Source organism: Magallana gigas, chromosome 1 (genome assembly GCF_963853765.1).
Source record: "Magallana gigas chromosome 1, xbMagGiga1.1, whole genome shotgun sequence".
In the NCBI taxonomy this organism is placed as follows: domain Eukaryota; kingdom Metazoa; phylum Mollusca; class Bivalvia; order Ostreida; family Ostreidae; genus Magallana; species Magallana gigas.
Window position 1 is genome coordinate 51,738,755 of NC_088853.1, and position 19,455 is coordinate 51,758,209.

At 33.4% G+C, this 19,455-nt stretch overlaps 2 protein-coding genes across 2 annotated transcripts; both read left to right on the forward strand.

The window, feature by feature from the left end:
• Positions 1-10,491: 10,491 nt before the first annotated feature.
• LOC136276027 (tripartite motif-containing protein 2-like) lies at positions 10,492-11,712 on the forward strand. The gene has a single exon (XM_066086699.1). The coding sequence runs from the start codon at positions 10,492-10,494 to the stop codon at positions 11,710-11,712; it is 1,221 nt and encodes a 406-aa protein (XP_065942771.1).
• A 4,110-nt stretch (positions 11,713-15,822) lies between these two features.
• On the forward strand, positions 15,823-17,566 carry LOC136276028 (tripartite motif-containing protein 2-like). The gene is made up of 2 exons (XM_066086702.1): positions 15,823-16,831; positions 17,052-17,566. The coding sequence occupies exons 1-2, from the start codon at positions 15,823-15,825 to the stop codon at positions 17,564-17,566; spliced, it is 1,524 nt and encodes a 507-aa protein (XP_065942774.1).
• Positions 17,567-19,455: the final 1,889 nt, after the last annotated feature.

Genomic DNA, 19,455 nt, shown 5'->3' on the forward strand with positions numbered 1-19,455 from the left:
AAATGTATTAAACGTAATATGATTAAAGTTTTGCATTATTATAATTATGTAGAATGTTTTATGATTAGTATTATACTGATATATTTTACATTTTTAGGAAATATCATCACTTATCAGAATTTGGCGGGTTTTTTCTCCTATATTCCGTTAAGAATTGATGTCCCTGATTTAAACCAAAAAACCCCAAAAAATTCAACGAAATATTTTTACGAGGTATACAAAGAGGAATTATTTCCAGTTTGATTTGATTATCTATATATTCAGTTTAAAAAATCAAGTTTTGATTTTTATTCCAGTAAATTTTAGGATATCAGTGATAGTTAATATTTAGCTTTCAAATAATGTAAGAGAGAAAGAGAGAGAGAGAGAGAGAGAGAGAGAGAGAGAGAGAGAGAGAGAGAGAGAGAGAGAGTGAGCACCTTTTTGCATTAGCAGAGGATGGCCATGTGATTGCAAGTGTGTAATCCAGAGATAAAATCAAGCTCCTCAGATTAAAGTTCCGTTAAACGAAATCAGATATAATAGGAATTCTGTTTTTCACTTACAATATGCTCAAAACCTGACCGTATAAACTTTGAAAGCAAACATGCGTTGGTGTTTAATATTACTTCAATTGTTACTGCAAACACAACGAAGATTTGGCGCCAAATGGTGTTAGTATAGGTGACAGAAGGATCAATACGGCCATGAACGGTCCGAACAAGTGACCACAAAGAGATTGATAATTTGTTTTAAATTCACTTGCAAATGCAACAATTTACACCTGTTTGAGATATTTATATAAAGGCGTATATATATAAAAGTTCAAATATATCTATGAAGTTACTTAGAATTGATTTGGTTCGGGGTTTTTTTTTTGCGTTTCTTAGATTAATATGTATACAATCTATATTGTACATGTAGAGTTAAAATATCCATACGTTTAAAAATGTTATGAATGAACGAGAAAGGAAGACAACGGGAGAAAAGAGTTGAAAGAGCAAGAGGGAGGGAGTGAGAGAGAAACTTGTCTATTTAATTTGAAAGGTTGTGGACAGTGAAGAGAGATGGAAACATAGATTGTTGACATTCAAACACAAAGGACTGCAAATATGAATATTGTTTTTTATTACATGTTTATCTCATTAAACGGTGGATATCAATCATGGGATACATGTTTGATATTCCACTGTGTGTTCTTGCGCCACGTGAAGTCATAATTAAACATTATGTAGCTTTAGGCGGATGATGGACGTATAATGAAAAAGTAACAAAGCAATGCAATTGAAAAGATTTTAGTTGTAAATGTGAAGCATTTATTGCAGTTTTTTTTTCATGATTTGATAAAAAATATACTCGAAAATAAGATGTTTATCTTTAAGGAACTTTTTTCCGTTCGTAATGTTGTTGACGTCTTGTAGTAAATATGTTGTGCGGCTAACAGTTATAAATTTTATAGAAAAAATTGAGGTTGTAAAAAATGATGTAGTAAAACATGTGATGAAAAGAAAAACCTTATGATTTGCGATGGTATATGATTTTTATCAAACTCGCTGTGTGTTTTCTATACCCTCACCAAGGCCCGGGGATAGAAAACACACAACGAGTTGGATAAATATCATATACCATCGCAAATCATGAGAGATCCTAAATATATGTTTTATTTATGATATCAGTAGAGTCATATTCCACCGTTACAGCTCATTATCTTTAAAGTATTCCTGTGAGTACGGCATTTGAAAGGTATATTTATATATAAGATCGATGTAGCAATTGTTACAAAGTTATATCTGTACGTTGGTGCTATTTGATATTTGCGTAAACTATACAATAGCACGCAGAAATACACTTTAATCTTCATAAATCATAGGTTCGTGCTTTCAATTATTCTACACTGGCGTCTACTAAACGAGCAAGGATTAAAGGCATAAGATTTGATCAAGGAATCTCCTTCTTAACTTCCGACTTACAACATTAATTGATATCCCAGTATTATAAATACATATAATATGTCATCAATCTTTCTGTACGGCTACTTGAGTTGCATGAAAAATGTCTTTAAAATAGAGATAGTTGAAACGAAATGCACTGGTAGCTGACGAGATTAAGAGATTTATCTGAGTAATTTTGATGTAATATCAAGCGGATGACATGATAGATTTTTTTTACAACTAATATCACTTGTTGATATTCTCAATCTATAAGTACAACTACTTGGGTCAAATTGACAACATTGTCTAAAATAGAGATATTTTAAACGAAATGCACCAATTACCGATGAGAGTATGAGAGGAATATGAGTAAATGATGATATAGTGCAATGTACATATTAAGAACACAAATAGAAATCTTATGTATGTTTTCTTACTTGGACAGTAACTAGTGACTAGTAGCCAAGTTTCTTTCATCTCGTAACCAGTTACTAGTAGATAGCTTTTCTAACTTCTCGTAGCCAATTACTAGTAGCCAACTTTCATTTCATCTTGTAGCCAGTTACTAGTAGCTAGCTTTTTTTTTTACATCTCGTAGACAGTTACTAGTGTCCAGTTACTGGTAGCTAACTTTACCTATCTCAATGGTTTTCTTATACCATGACCTCATTGTCTGAATAAAAATCATGAATACTTGCAGTCATGCAGTCTCAGTAAACCGGCTGACAAATAATTATACAGTAATAAACGACAGAAACCCAAAACGTACAATCCGACGTAGATCTTGAGCTGTGACTAACAGTGCGTATGTACAAACTCGTTAATTGTGATTTTTCAATTACAAATCTAACATACAAAACATTACTTTGCATCCACCGTTAGTGTGTAAAATGTACTAGATAAAATGATTTTGATAAATAGACTTTAATCCGCTTCTTTCACATATCGATTATTTTTTCTTTGTCTCAAGTTTATCTTTGTCGACTAACTCCTGGGTTTTAAAAAAATCTGATTAGTCGCAATTTGAAATAACATGCATTGTATATTACAAAATTAGCACCCCCTTTTCAGAATACCCCATGCAGTGTTATGCCGAAACGATCCAAGTTAAATTTTGAATTAGTCATTCAATTTTGGGCTATTGTATTTCTTTTTCCTCTTCTGCAGTGACAACTTTGTCTAACGTTTGATGATTCTTTTCAGTGTTTTCTAACTTGAAACATCCTAGTTATCCAAAGTTTAACAACAGAGCATAAAAGTGAGTCGTCATCGATTATCTTCGGCGATCGTAATTAAACTCAGTTATGAAGACAATTTTTTTGGTAAATATTCAGTAAAATATGGCTTAACGGGGAAGGGGGATGGGGATAATTTCCATCTGGTTTGACTTGTAAAATAGAACTACGTTTGCTTTCTTCCATAATTAAACCTCTAGGCTCTATGTAAGGGTATTAAAAAATAAGTATGGTATCTACAGGGTAGTTTAACGTTTTCTTTAATAACATAGCTTAAAAATCAGTGTTTAATAAAAACAAAATAAACCAAAGAATATTTTAATTTTGACATCATCAAACTTAAACAAGTGTTCCACTAAAATAGAGCAAATATTTAAACCTGATCAATTGATATCATATGGCTTAAATGTTCCGGCACCGGGCACAATCATGCTCCAGAATTTAAATTTTTAATCTATCACTTGGCAGTAAAGCCACAGATCTCGTACAGTCTCAATTTATAAACTGTATAACGTCCAATATAAACTAGAAACATTGCAAAACTTCAAAAAGAAAGGTGAGTCATAAGATACATTCTTAATTTAACATTATTGTTAAAAAATAAACATTATTCATATTTGTTATTATGAGAACAGTACCACGTCACTTGCTGATGAAGATTTATTTCTACTTTTTCTTTGATATAAGATATTTAGTAGTATGTAAAATTTAAAAAGTAAATAAATGACCATTTTCAGATGGCGTTATCCAAACAAGTAGGTACAGGTGTTGTACAGGATATACCAGACATAGCCCAGCATTATTTAGTGTGTGGTACTGAAGATTGTAAAAACAACTGCCAGTTTTACTGCAATCCTTGTCACCAACCGATGTGTAAACAATGCGGAGATGAACATCAGAAGAGTCCAGAAACTGAAAGCCATGAAGTGGTCCCTTACAGACAGCGTAAACGTATACTTCCTAGAGAGAAATGCAAACATCATCCGTCTAAGGATATCGACATGATTTGCGAAAACTGTCAGGTTGCAGTATGTTCAAAATGTTCGATAAGAGACCACCGAGGGCACACCTTTGCCGATCTTGAGACAATTTACTCAGAGAACTTTACTCTCTGCCTTGACGAAATTTACAACGTAAATCAATATTATCTCCCAACCTCACAAGATTTTAAAAGAGATATTAAAGAATATATCTTGAAATTGAGAGCGTTTATGGATAAAATAAGAGCATACATAATAGCTGAAGCAGAATCGCTAAAACGTCTAGTTGAAAAAGTGATGACAGACACTTTAGACCAAGCCAACAAATTGGAGAAAACCCTATTGGAAAAGCTTCAGAGTCAACGCAAAACCTATGATGACTACAAGTGCTACCTTGAAAACCTTGTCAAAGAGTTCCAGAGCTATCTGTCCTTTGATAGAGTCCAAAACAATCCAATCATTTTTTCACTTTCAGAACTATTAAATATCAAACCCAAACACAGAATCAGTTTATCCAGTATTTACTGCTGGTCAATACAGCAAGGATGATGTCGCTGAACTATTGGGTACAGTAACTGTTCCCACCACTAAACCAGCATCTAGAAAAATGAAACCAATGGAAATTACTTCTACACAGTTAAAACCTACTAGAAAAGAACAAAACAGAGAGAAACAAAACCTTTCTCTGTTTTCCTCTGTCACCAATGTCACAGAGTACATTGTGTCATTGTTAATAATGTATATCATATATCAAGAGGTAAATCAGGCATACTTTGGGCCAGTGATGCAAGTGGCAACCTTGTTCAAACTGATCTACAGGGGAAACAGCTTCAGATGATAAAAACCAGTTGTGAAAATGATGGTTACCATGCTGTCACAATGGATGGAGATCTGATCTATACGGACAAAAAAAATGTTAATGTTATTAACAGAATAACGCTTGGCCATACAACCACTGAATTCATTAAAACAGGAGACTGGAAACCACTCAGCTTACACTTCTCCCACATCAATGGAGATATACTGGTGGGGACAAGTAGGAATGAAGAGGGTAAAATCACCATATACAACAAGGCAGGAAAAGAAAAAAGGAACATACAGAGGGACAGCAATGGACAAGAGCTTTATAGTAGAATTCCACATTACATCACAGATAACATCAATGGCGATATATGTGTTTCAGACTATAGCAAACAAGCTGTAGTGGTGGTTAATAAATCAGGACAACACAAATTCTCCTACACAGGCCAGGAGTTTGTGTTTCATCCCTTCGGTATCTGTACTGATATCCTTTGTCACATTCTGGTTTGTGATACTGAAAGTAACATGGTTCATCTTCTGGATCAGGATGGTCATTTCTTGTCTCTGATTATTTCGTTACAACAAGGGATACATCGTCCCCGTAGTGTATGTGTGGACAATGAAAACAATCTTTACATAGGACAAAATAACACCAACACAGTTACAGTATTCAAGTATCTTCAATAAGCATTTATAGGGAAATTTTTTTTAGATCTGTATTGTATCATTCTTATGTTCTACATAATAGCATTGAAAAAAAATTCTTCGAGATCTTTTTCGATGTATTGGCCTTTTAGATATTAACTGATTTATGTATACAATGAAAAATACACGTCTGACATTATATAGATAAATTGTAGCATATACACATGTGTAATGTTTGATATTTGATACGTATTGATATGGTTTTGCAGCAGTAAGCACCAACTGTAACTTGATAATAATCATTCAATCAACTATAAAAACTCGTAAAAGCTGTAAACTGCTCCATATACACATTTCAAAAAGTCCGAAGGTATAAGTAGTTTTGTTTTTCTGTCCTGGTACCGGTTATCTTGGTTCCAATGAAATGCACAGCTGGTTACACAATTGCAAGTTTGCAGTCGTACAATTCAGAGTCCAAATAAAACTTCTCAAATTAGTATCGTTAGATTTAACGAGACAATTTTGAGATGGTTAGAATCTCAAAGAGGCACTACACACTAGAATAAAAAGCCTTTTAGAGGACTTTGGTTTGTCCTAAACCTATAACTAAAAACTTTGTTGTTGCCATTGAACTTGAATTGAACTAAAATGTGGTTCAAGGTCGATGCACATACATGTACTTTACTAAAAATGTTTATCTAGAGTATGAGATATATTGGACAAACCAGAACAGTTAGAGTACATTATGAAGTATAAATCTATTTTTCACAAATTTATAAACTTAACAAGTCTAAATTGTGTTTTGAATATAACATAAAGAGATGTATCCAATACCGATCAGACCCAATCTAACACCAGAGTTATCCCCAACTAGACCCCGGATTCACTTGTTGGCTTTACGTCAGGTTTACTCTGGGTTTACTTTATAAAAAAAATCTGGATCCTATCCGGGTTTACTCAAGGTTTACATTGGGTTTACTAAGAAATTGCTTTAGAGGTCAACTGTACGCACTGAAGTGTGAAGCAGACTATCCATTCAATCAAATCCGAATACACAACGTCTGCTTTCAGGGGTATAATTCTGACTTGGTTTACTCTCTGTGCCCACTTTCTCTTTACTTTGGGTTTACTCTGGGTCCACTCTAGTAAACCCGGAGTAAACACAGAAAGTAAACCTTGGGTCTGATCGGTACTGTTGTTTATTAAAATGAATAATTGCTTTCCTAAGAGAACTATGTGCGGTATGGTCAAATATCTGCCCCCGATTTCAACCAATTTTTAAATAGTATCGTAGAATAATAAAATCTTCACAAATCATTGTATAAAGGATGCCTATAACTTAAATCTTGATTTTGGTCATCATTGCTCATTCGCTGTTTATCTATGACGTCACCTAAATGACCTAATTCCCGCAAATTTGCAAATAAATGAAAATTTTCTCATTTTTGCTCTATAGTTTGCATTCGGAAGTATAGAGCGCAGGTCTGATCAAGTGCGATTTTAACATATGTTTTTCATCAGATAGTTATACACATTATAATGGTACTTGCGCAAGCCTGCGCTCGATGTTTCCCAGTCGAAAAACCATCGGAAAACACCCATATTTTGCTACAAAACATCAATTTATCAAAATAATGCAATCTTCATGACGTCATTTCTACATTATGACGTCATTGTAGTGATAACCTTTTACACCTTTATTTCCAATATGATTTTAACTATCTTACACCTTATTTTTAAAGCTCTTTCTAAAACTTTGATTTTGGGGGCAAAAAATGCATAAAACCGCACATGGTCCTTTATATAAAATGAAATAATGAATACGTTTAATATTGAGCAAAGGTCATAATTTCAAACAAAATCACATTTCTTTAAAAATTATTCAAATAAAAAACAAAATCTATATTAAGCATAAGCACTTTCAAGAATAATATATGTATAATTTATATGTATAATTTATTAATTTTAGTCTAAACTACATTATACATCTGCGATTTTGAAATTTGTTTACACCTCCATTTGTGAGTTATCAACAAACATCGCGTGTCTATCAATTCAGGGGGCCAAACTAAGTTTAATACCTATTGTTTTTCTCTATAATATTTTATTCAATAAACATTCTTTATTATATTAAACTTATATTTATAATCTTATAGAAAGCATACTGCTCTTTTCCACTGTATGCAATATGAACCGAGGATTTGACTACTCGTGTTTAATAAGCCCTTATGTTTTAATAAGACGTAATATTATTTAAGTAAGCATGTTATACATTATCATTAAAATTCTTTTAAATCTTAAACAAGCAAATACGTACTTAAACACAAAACATCTTTTAAAGAGACAGCCACAAGTAGAGCACACAATTATACTTAAGTAACATTTCAGGGAAGAAGAAAAAATAATCACATAAGATAGATGCACTGCGTAATAATATGTAATATGTTTATTAAGTTAATCAATTTACAGAGTGTGTATCTGGTTTGTGGCTTGACCGTTGTGCTTATGTAAGTTTCACATGTACAATAAAACGGTTTCGATACAAAATATAACTAAAACAACCAAAAATATAACTTAATTTTATCACAGTTCATGTTGCAAATGAATGACACATTAAATATATAACTGAATGTATTGATTCATAATACTTTGTAAAGGAAAACAAGAAGTAAGTTAAATAAACGCTGGAAAACAAACATTTGTTTAATTTCAAACATAATATAAGCAAAGGGACGGTTTTACCAGATTTTAAATTCGATCATCAGAATGTAAATTATTTGTTTTCTGGTTCAAACTCTGATTATTTATTTATGTAGATGGTTATAAATAACTTGTCCTATAATAAAACTCAATACAGTACTGTGGCATCCTCTAAAGAAATTTGTGCATTTTAGATAATGTTTAAAAGTGTATTCTAGCATATTTAAATTATTTCAAGTTCCGTCAATGTACTCAATTAAGTTTATTGATGACATAGAGCAGCTATATTTTGCGTCTTAAGCGATTTGTCATCGAGTTTAGTGATTGTGAAGAAATATTAAATATCGATGTTCGTAACATCCCTGTAGGGTGCGCGATATACTGTGCATACCGGAGGTATGTTGTCTTTAAAAGCCATTTATTTTTTTAATCTTGTATTTATAAATACAGCGTGTTATGAATGTATAGTTGTAATGATGTTGCTATAACTCAATATTGTATGAAAACACATTGTAGTGGCATAGTTTTGCTCTATAGACTTATAGACGAGAGATACAATAATTTACTTTTTCCATACAAAATGAAGTCTCTTTTCATCTGTAATGGCAAAAATACATCACTGAATAATAAACAACAATGACTTTAACAACAATCCAGATAAAACCTTTATTTGTAAAGAAATATAGCTCTTAAGATTAAAATTCAATTTATAATCATTACTTTTCGTAGCATATCCGGAGAGAAACATAACTATACTCTGTCCCGAGTTTTTGCTTCCACCACTTTTTGCTTGATATTTCAATAATAGTAAATACCTTTGTGCTCAAACTACGTTCATCCACTAATATGAAAAATGTCCAGATTATCTGTTTTGAAACGCCACCTCTACCGCTTCAGGTTTCAATACACATCCAAAAATTGAAAGTCTACGGATATTTTGCATTGCATCAGCAATTAATAAGCCCGGATGTTATTGTTAAAAAATTGTGCGATGTATTCCGAGTGTATTCCGAATGGAGAAAAGATGTAAACATTTCCCATTGCAAATCTCCGTAAGAAAATTGTTTTTGTTCCTGTGAAATTTTATGAGTGAAAAGGGATAATTGTTCAATGAAGATATCTTGGATATATTCCCTATCATCGAGTTCAATTGTAGTCTTTCACAGGTATGTGTATTTTTATTTAAAATCATCAAAAATTGATGGAAGCAATAACCTTGGACAGACTATAGCATCTTTTTAACAAATATTAGTGATTGCCAGAGGTTGGGATTTAAATATTTTTTCAACGACTAGGTTCAGTGACAACAAATACGTAATGATAATAGGACTTTAAAGTCTGGTTTCTGCAAACGGGCACAATCATATCTTCATGATTTAAATCTATTTTTATCCGCAAGAAGGAAATAAAATAAACAGATCTCGTTAAGTCTCGCGTTTTCAACGATAACACATCCGAAACATACTCGAGCCACTGAACACGTTGACAGCAAGGTAAGTGTTAATATAGACGATAAATTCTAAATTTACTATATCTATTGATCAGTTTTATTTCACTTTAAATTTTAAAACAATTTTACCTCGATCTAGAATGTTATTTACTTTCACTTTGACATGCAATCAATTGATTTCAAGTCACTGATCTAGCATATAAAAGTACACAAACAATTTTCAGATGGCGTTATCCAAACAAGTATTTCCAGGTGATGCACAGGACATACAGGTACCAGTCATAGCCCAGCATTATTTGGTGTGTGGCACTGAAGACTGTAAGAAGAACTGCCAATTTTACTGCAATTATTGTCACCAACTATTGTGTGAACAATGCAGAGATGAACATCACAACATTCCAGAAAATAAGAACCATGAAGTGGTCCCTTACCGCCAACGTATACGAAAACTTCCTGTGGAGAAATGCAAAGATCATCCGTCTAAAGATATTGACATGATTTGCGAAAACTGTCAGGTTGCAGTATGTTCTAAATGTGCTATAAAAAACCACCGAGGGCACACCTTTGACGACCTGGAGACCATTTATTCCAAGAACTTCACTATGTGCCTTGATAAAATCTACAACATAAATCAATATTCTCTCCCAACCTCACAAGATATAAAAAAAGATATAAAAGAAGATGTCTTAAAACTGAAAGCGTTTATGGATAAAATAAGAACATCCATAAAAGCTGAAGCAGAGTCAGTTCAACGTCTAGTGGAAAAAGCGATGTCGGACAATTTAGAACAAGCCAACAAAATGGAGGTGACCCTATTGGAAAAGCTTCAGAGTCAAGACAAAGCCTATGACGAATACAATGGTTACCTTGAAAACCTTGTAAAAGAGTTCCAGGGCTACCTGTTTTATGATAAAGTTCAAAACAAATCAATCATTTTTTCTCTTTCAGGAGTACTTAATATTAAACCCATACCTAAGTCGACAGAACCTGTTTATCCAGTATTTACTGCTGGTCAATACAGCAAGAATAATGTCGCTAAACTACTGGGTACAGTAACTGTTCCCACCACTAAACCAGCATATAGAAAAATAAAACCAATGTACAGTACTTCTACAGAGTTGAAACCTACAAGAAAACTGAAAGAAGCGGACGGAGATGAATTAGAAGAAAATCAAAAACTTTCTCTGTCTTCCTCTGTCACCAACGTCAAAGAGTACATAATCCCAGGTGTTAATGGTGTATATCATATATCAGGAGGTAAATCAGGCATACTTTGGGCCAGTGATGCAAGTGGCAACCTTGTTCAAACTGATCTACAGGGGAAACAGCTACAAATGAGAAAAACAAGCGGTGAAGATGACGGCTACCACACAGTCACACAGGACGGGGATCTGATCTTTACAGACAGAAAGAAATGTATCATCAACAGAATAACGCATGAAAAAACAATTGCTGAATTCATTACAACGAGAAGGTGGGTACCACTCAGCATACATACATCTCATATTAATGGGGATATACTGGTTGGAATGACCACGTGCAAGTATTTGAATGGTATGGTCGCCAGGTACAACAAAACAGGAAACGAAATACAGAGCATAGAGAGGGACAACAAAGGACAGGAACTGTATAGTGGATATCCACACTACATCACGGAAAGCATCAACGGTGATATCTGTGTATCAGACTATTGCAATCAAGCTGTGATAGTGGTGAATAAATCAGGACAACACAGGTTTTCCTATACAGGTCAAGAGTCAGATATTCTTCCCTCTGGTATCTGTACTGATATCCTTGGTCACATCATTGTCTGTGAAACAAGCAGAAAAACAGTTCATCTTCTGGATCAGGACGGTCAATTGTTATCTCTTCTAGATACGTCCCAAAAAGGTATTGAGAATCCGCTTTGTGTGTGTGTGGACGATGATAACAATCTTCATGTAGGACATGGTGGCACTAACACAGTGATAGTGTACAAATATCTTCAATGAGCATTTGTAAAATCAGCTTTTCAACGTGCCTATGTTCATTGGTGTGCCATTGAAATTAAACTCAATAAATAATAAACTTAATTTGCTTTCTCAAGAGATCTATATCAATTTGATGTCATTCAAGATGATTGAATTGTGCACACAATGACGAGTAAATGTAATGAATGTATATGAACGTAATATGATTAAAGTTTTGCATTATCATGTGAATAATGTTTCATGATAAGTATTATACTGATATCTTTTACATTGCATTTATTTTCAGATGTCAAATTTTTAAGGAAATATCATCATTTATCAGATTTCGGCGTGTTTTTTCTCTAACTTTCCGTTAAGAATCGATGTTCCTGGTTTAAATCAAAAAAAATTCCACGAAGTATTTTTACGAGGTATACATAGAGGAATTATTACCAGTTTGATTTGATGATCTATATATTCAGTTTTAAAAATCAAGTTTTCATTTGTATTCCAGTGACTATTAGGATATCATTGATAGTTAATATTTAGCTTTCAAGTAATTAGAGAGAGAGAGAGAGAGAGAGAGAGAGAGAGAGAGAGAGAGAGAGAGAGAGAGAGAGAGAGAGAGAGAGAGAGACAGACAGACAGACAGACAGACAGACAGACAGACAGACAGACAGTGAGAGAGAGAGACAGACAGACAGAGAGAAAACAGACAGAGAGAGAGAGAGAGCACCTTCGCTTTGCATTAGCAGAGGATGGCCATGCGATTGCAAGTATGTAATCCAGAGATAAAATCAAGCTTCTCAGATTAAAGTATCGTTAAACGAAATCAGATATAAAAGGAATTCTGTTCTTCACTAACAATGTGCTCAAAACCTGACGGTATAAAATTTGAAAGCAAACATGCGTTGGTGTAAAATATTACATCAATTGTTACTGCAAACACAACAAGATTACAGGCGCCAAGTGGTGTTAGTATAGGTAATAGAAGGATCAATACGGCCATGACCGGTCAATGTAAGTGACCACAAAGAGATTGATGGTTTGTTTTAATTTCACTTGCACACACAAATATATATATAAAAGTTCAAATATATCTATAGAGTTACATAGAATTGATATGATTTTTTTTTTTGTGTTTCTTAGATTAATAAGTATAAAATCTATATTGTACATGTAGAGTAGAGAAATCCATACGTTTTATGAATGAAAGAGAAAGGAAGACAGCGGGAGAAAAGAGCTGAGAGAGAGAGAGAGAGAGAGAAACTTGTCTATTTAATTTGAAAGGTTATGGATAGTGAAGATACATGGAAACATAGATTGTTGACATAATTCAAACACAAAGGACTGCAAATATGGATATTAGTTTTTATCACATGTTTATCTCAATATACGGTGGATATATCACTCATTAGATACATTTCTAATATTCCACTGTGTGTTTTTGCGCCACGTGACGTCATAGTGAAACATTGCGTAGCTTTACGCGGATGATTGACGTAGAATGAAAAAGTAACAAAACAATGCAGTTGAACAGATTTTAGTTGTAAATGTGAAGCATTTATTGCAGTTTTTTCCATGATTTGATAACAATATGATCGAAAATGAAATGTTTGTTTATCTTACAGAAACTTTTCTCCGTGTGTAACGTTGTTGACATCATGTAGTAAATATGTTGTGCGGCTAACAATTATAAATTTTATAGAAAAAATTGAGGTTGTAAAAACTGACATAGTAAAACATGTGATAAAAAGAAAAACCTTATGATTTGCGATGGTATATGATTTTTATCCAACTCGTTGTGTGTTTTCTATCCCCTCACTAAGGCTCGGGGGTAGAAAACACACAACGAGTTGGATAAATATCATATACCATCGCAAATCATGAGAGATCCTATATATATGTTTTACTTATGATATCAGTACCGAGCCATATTCCACCGTTACAGCTCATTATCTTTAAAATATACCTGTGAGTACGACATTTCTAAGGTATATGTATATCAACATCGATGTAGCAATTGTTACAGACTTAAATTTGTGCGTTGGTGCCATTTGATATTTGCGTAATCTATACAGTAACACGCAAAAATACACTTTAACCTTCATGAATCATAGTTTGGTGTTTTCAATTATTCTACACTGACGTCTACTAAACGAGCAATGATAAAAGCCATAAGATTTGATCAAGGAATCTCCTTCTTAACTTCCTACTTTCAACATTAATTAATATCCCAGTATTATAAATATATATAATATGTCATCAATCTTTATGCACGGCTACTTAAGTTGCATGAAAAATGTCTTTAAAATATACATGTAGTTGAAACGAAATGCACTGGTAGCTGACGAGATTTAGAGATTTATCTGAGTAATTTTGATGTAATATCAAGCGGATGACATGATAGATTTTTTTACAACTAATATCACTTGTTGATATTCTCAAAATATAAGTACAGCTACTTTGGTCAAATTGACAACATTGTCTAAAATAGAGATATTTTAAACGAAATGCACCAATTACCGATGAGAGTATAAGAGGAATATGATTAAATGATGATATGGTGCAATGTGCATATTAAGAACACAAATAGATATCTTAGGTATGTTTTTTCACTTGGACAGTAACTAGTGACTAGTAGCCAAGTTTCTTTCATCTCGTAACCAGTTACTAGTAGCTAGCTTTTCTTACTTCTCGTAGACAGTTACTAGTAACCAACTTTCATTTCATCCCGTACCCAGTTACTAGGAGCTAGCTTTTTTCTTCTTCCCGTAGCCAGTTACTATTAGCTAGCTTTTTTCTTCTTCCCGTAGCCAGTTACTAGTAGCCAGTTACTGGCAGCTTACTTTACCTATCTCATTGTCTGAATAAAAATCATGAATACTTGCAGTCATAGTAAACCCGCTGACATTTAATTATACAGTAACAAACGACAGAAACCCAAAACGTACAATCCGACGTAGATCTGAAACTGTGACTAACAGTGCGTATGTACACACTTATAAATTGTGATTTACTAATCTCACATACAAAACATTACTTTGCATCCACCGTTAGTGTGTAAAAAGTACTAGATAAAATGACTTTGATAAATAGACTTTAATCCGCTTCTTTCACATATCGATTATTTTTTCTTTGTCTCAAGCTTATCTTTGTCGACTAACTCCTGGGTTCTAAAATAAATCTGCTTAGTCGACAAATGATATAACATGCATTGTACCATACAAATATAGTATGGCTAATAACCCCCACCCCCTTTTCCGAATACCCCATGCAGTATTATGTCGAAATGATCCGTGTTAAATATTCAATTTTGGGCTATTGTATTTCTTTTTCCGCTTCCGCAGTGACAACTTTAACGTTTGATGATTCTTTTTCAGTATTTTAAACTAACTTGAAACATCCTAGTTATCTAGTGCTTAACTACAAAGCATAACAGTGAGCTGTCATCGATTATCTTTGGCGATTGTACTTAAAATCAGTTATGAAGAAATGTTTTGGGTAAAATTCAGTATTGTATGACTTAACGGGGAAGGGGGATGGGGATAATTGCCATCTGGTTTGACTTGTAAAATAGAACTACGTATGCTTTCTTCCGTAATAAAACCTCTCGACTCTATGTTAGGGTATTAAAAATAATTATGGTATCTTCATGGTAGTTTAGCGTTTTCTTTAATAACATAGCTTCAAAATCAGTGTTTTAAAAAAACAAAATAAACCAAAGAATATTTTAATTTTGACATCATCAAACTTAAACAAGTGTTCCACTAAAATAGAGCAAATATTTAAACCCGATCAATTCATATCATATGGCTTAAATGTTCCGGCACCGGACACAATCATGCTCCAGGATTTAAATTTTTTATCAATCACTTGGCAGTAAAGCCACAGATCTCGTAAAGTCTCAATTTATAAACTGTATAACGTCCAATATAAACTAAAAACACTGCAAAACTACAAAAAGAAAGGTGAGTCATAAGATACATTCTTAATTTAATATTATTGTTAGATAATAAACATTATCCATATTTTTAATTATGAGATCAGTACCACGTCATTTGCCGATAAAGATTTATCTCTACTTTTTCTTTGATATAAGATATTTAGTAGTATGTAAAATTTAAAAAGTAAATGAATGACCATTTTCAGATGGCGTTATCGAAACAAGTAGATACAGGTGTTGTACATGATATACCAGACATAGCCCGGCATTATTTAGTGTGTGGTACTGAAGATTGTGAGAACAACTGCGAGTTTTACTGCAATCCTTGTCACCAACCGATGTGTAAACAATGCGGAGATGAACATCAGAAGAGTCCAGAAACTGAAAGCCATGAAGTGGTCCCTTACAGACAGCGTAAACGTAAACTTCCTGAAGAGAAATGCAAACATCATCCGTCTAAGGATATTGACATGATTTGCGAAAACTGTCAGGTTGCAGTATGTTCCAAATGTTCGATAAGAGACCACCGAGGGCACACCTTTGACGACCTGGAGACAATTTATTCAGAGAACTTTACTCTCTGCCTTGACGAAATTTACAACGTAAATCAATATTATCTCCCAACCTCACAAGATTTGAAAAGAGATATTAAAGAAGATATCTTGGAATTGAGAGCGTTTATGGATAAAATAAGAGCATCCATAATAGCTGAAGCAGAATCGCTTAAACGTCTAGTTGAAAAAGTGATGACAGACACTTTAGACCAAGCCAACAGATTGGAGGAAACCCTATTGGAAAAGCTTCAGAGTCAAGGCAAAACCTATGATGACTACAAGTGTTACCTTGAAAACCTTGTCAAAGAGTTCCAGAGCTATCTGTCCTTCGATAGAGTCCAAAACAATCCAATCATTTTTTCACTTTCAGAACTATTAAATATCAAATCCATACCTGCGAACACAGAATCAGTTTATCCAGTATTTACTGCTGGTCGATACAGCAAGGATGATGTCGCTGAGCTATTGGGTACAGTAACTGTTCCCACCACTAAACCAGCATCTAGAAAAATAAAACCAATGGAAATTACTTCTACACATTTAAATCCTACTAGAAAAGAACAAAACAGAGAGAAACAAAATCTTTCTCTGTCTTCCTCTGTCACCAATGTCACAGAGTACATAGTACCAGGTGTTAATGGTGTATATCATATATCAAGAGGTAAATCAGGCATACTTTGGGCAAGTGATGCAGGTGGCAACCTTGTTCAAACTGATCTACAGGGGAAACAGCTACCGATGATAAAAACCAGTTGTGAAAGTGATGGTTACCATGCTGTCACAATGGATGGAGATCTAATTTATACGGACAAAAAATAAAAATGTTAATGTTATTAACAGAACAAGGCTTGGCCATACAACGACTGAATTCATCTTAACAGGAGACTGGAAACCACTCAGCATACACTCCTCCCACATCAATGGAGATATACTGGTGGGGACAAGTAAGGATGAAGAGGGTAAAATCACCATATACAGCAAGCCAGGAAAAGAAATAAGGAACATACAGAGGGACAGCAAAGGACAAGAGCTGTATAGTAGAATTCCACACTACATCACAGAAAACATTAACGGCGATATATGTGTTTCAGACTATAGCAAACAAGCTGTAGTGGTGGTTCATAAATCAGGACAACACAGATTCTCCTACACAGGCCAGAAGTTTGTGTTTCACCCCTATGGTATCTGTACTGATATCCTTGGTCACATTCTGGTCTGTGATACTGAAAGTATCAGTTCATCTTTTGGATCAGATGGTAATTTCTTGTCTATGATAATTTCATTACAACAAGGGATACAGCGTCCCCGTAGTGTGTGTGTGGACAATGAAAACAATCTGTATGTTGGACAAAGTAACACCAACACAGTTACGTTGATACGTATTGATATGGTTTAACAGCATTAAGCAACAACTGTTACCTGATAATAAATCATTCAATCAAACTCGTAAAAAGCTATAAACTTCTTCATATACACATTTCAAAAAGTCCAAAGGTATAAGTAGTTTTGTTTTTCTATCCTGGTACCTGTTATCTTTGTTCCATTAAGATGCACAGCTGGTTACGCAAATGCAAGTTTGCAGTTGTACAATTCAGAGTTCAAATAAAACTTCTCAATTTAGTATCGTTATATTTAACAAGACAATTTGAGATGGTGAGAATCTCGAAGAGGCACTTAACACTACAATAAAAAGCCTTTTAGAGGACTGTGGCTTGTCCAAAACATATAACTAAAAATTTTGTAGTTGCCATTGAACTTGAATTCAACTAAAATGTGGTTCAAGGTCGATGCACATACTTTACTAAAAATGTTTATGTAAACTATGAGATACATTGGACTAACCAGAACAGTTAAAGTATATTATGAACTCTGAATCTTTTTTTCACAACTTTCACAAATTTATGAACTTAACAAGTCAATATTGTTTTTTGAGTATAACATAAAGAGATGTATCCAGTACCGATCAGACCCAATCTAACACCAGAGTTATCCCCAACTAAACCCCGGATTCACTTTTTGGCTTTATTCGGGTTTACTCTGGGTTTACTTTATAAAAAATCTGGATCCACTCAAGGTTTTTTCAAATTTTACTTTGGGTTTACTTAGAAATTGCTTTAGAGGTCAACTGTACGCACTGAAGTGTGAAGCAGACTATCCATTCAATCAAATCCGAATACACAACGTCTGCTTTCAGGGGTATAATTTTGACTGGGTTTACTCTCTGTGCCCCCTCTCCGTTTACTTTGGGTTTAATCTGGGTCCACTTTAGTAAACCCGGAGTAAACTTGGGTCTGATCGGTACTGTTGTTTATTAAAATGAATAATTGCTTACCTAAAATTTATATAAAATGAAATAATGAATACGTTTAATATTAAGCAAAGGTCATAATTTCAACCAAAAGCACATTTCTTCAAAAATTATTCAAATAAAAAACAAAATCTATATTAAGCATAAGCACTTTCAAGAATAATATATGCATAATTTGTATGTATAATTTATTAGTTTTAGTTTAAATTACATTATACATCTGTGATTTTGAAATTTGGTTACACCTCCATTTGTGAGTTACCAACAAACATCACGTGACTATCATTTCAGGGGCCAAACCAAGTTTAATACATACTGTTTTTCCCTATGATTTTTTATTCAATAAACATTCTTTATCATATCAAACTTATATTTATAATCTTATACAAGCATACTGCTCTTTTCCACTGTGTGCAATATGAACCGAGGATTTGACTACTCGTGTGTAATAAGCCCTTATTTTTTTAATAAGACGTAATATTATTTAACTAAGCATGTTATACATGATCATTAAAACTCTTTTAAATCTTAAACAAGCAAATACGTAGTTAAACACAAAACATCTTTTAAAGAGACAGCCACAAGTAGAGCACACAATTATACTTAAGTAACATTTCAGCAAAGAAGAAAAAATAATCACATAATATAAATGCACTGCATAATAAAATGTAATATGTTTATTAAGTTAATTAATTTACAGAGTGTTTGTCTGGTTTGTGGATTGACCGTTGTGCTTATGTAAGTTTCACATGTACAATAAAACGGTTTCGATACACAATAACTAAAACAACCAAAAATATAACTTAATTTTATCCTAGTTCATGTTGCAAATGAATGACACATTAAATATATAACTGAATGAATTGATTCATAATACTTTGTAAAGGAGAACAAGAAGTATGTTAAATAAATGCTGGAAAACAAACATTGGTTTAATTTCAAACATAATATAAGCAAAGGGACGGTTTTACCAGATT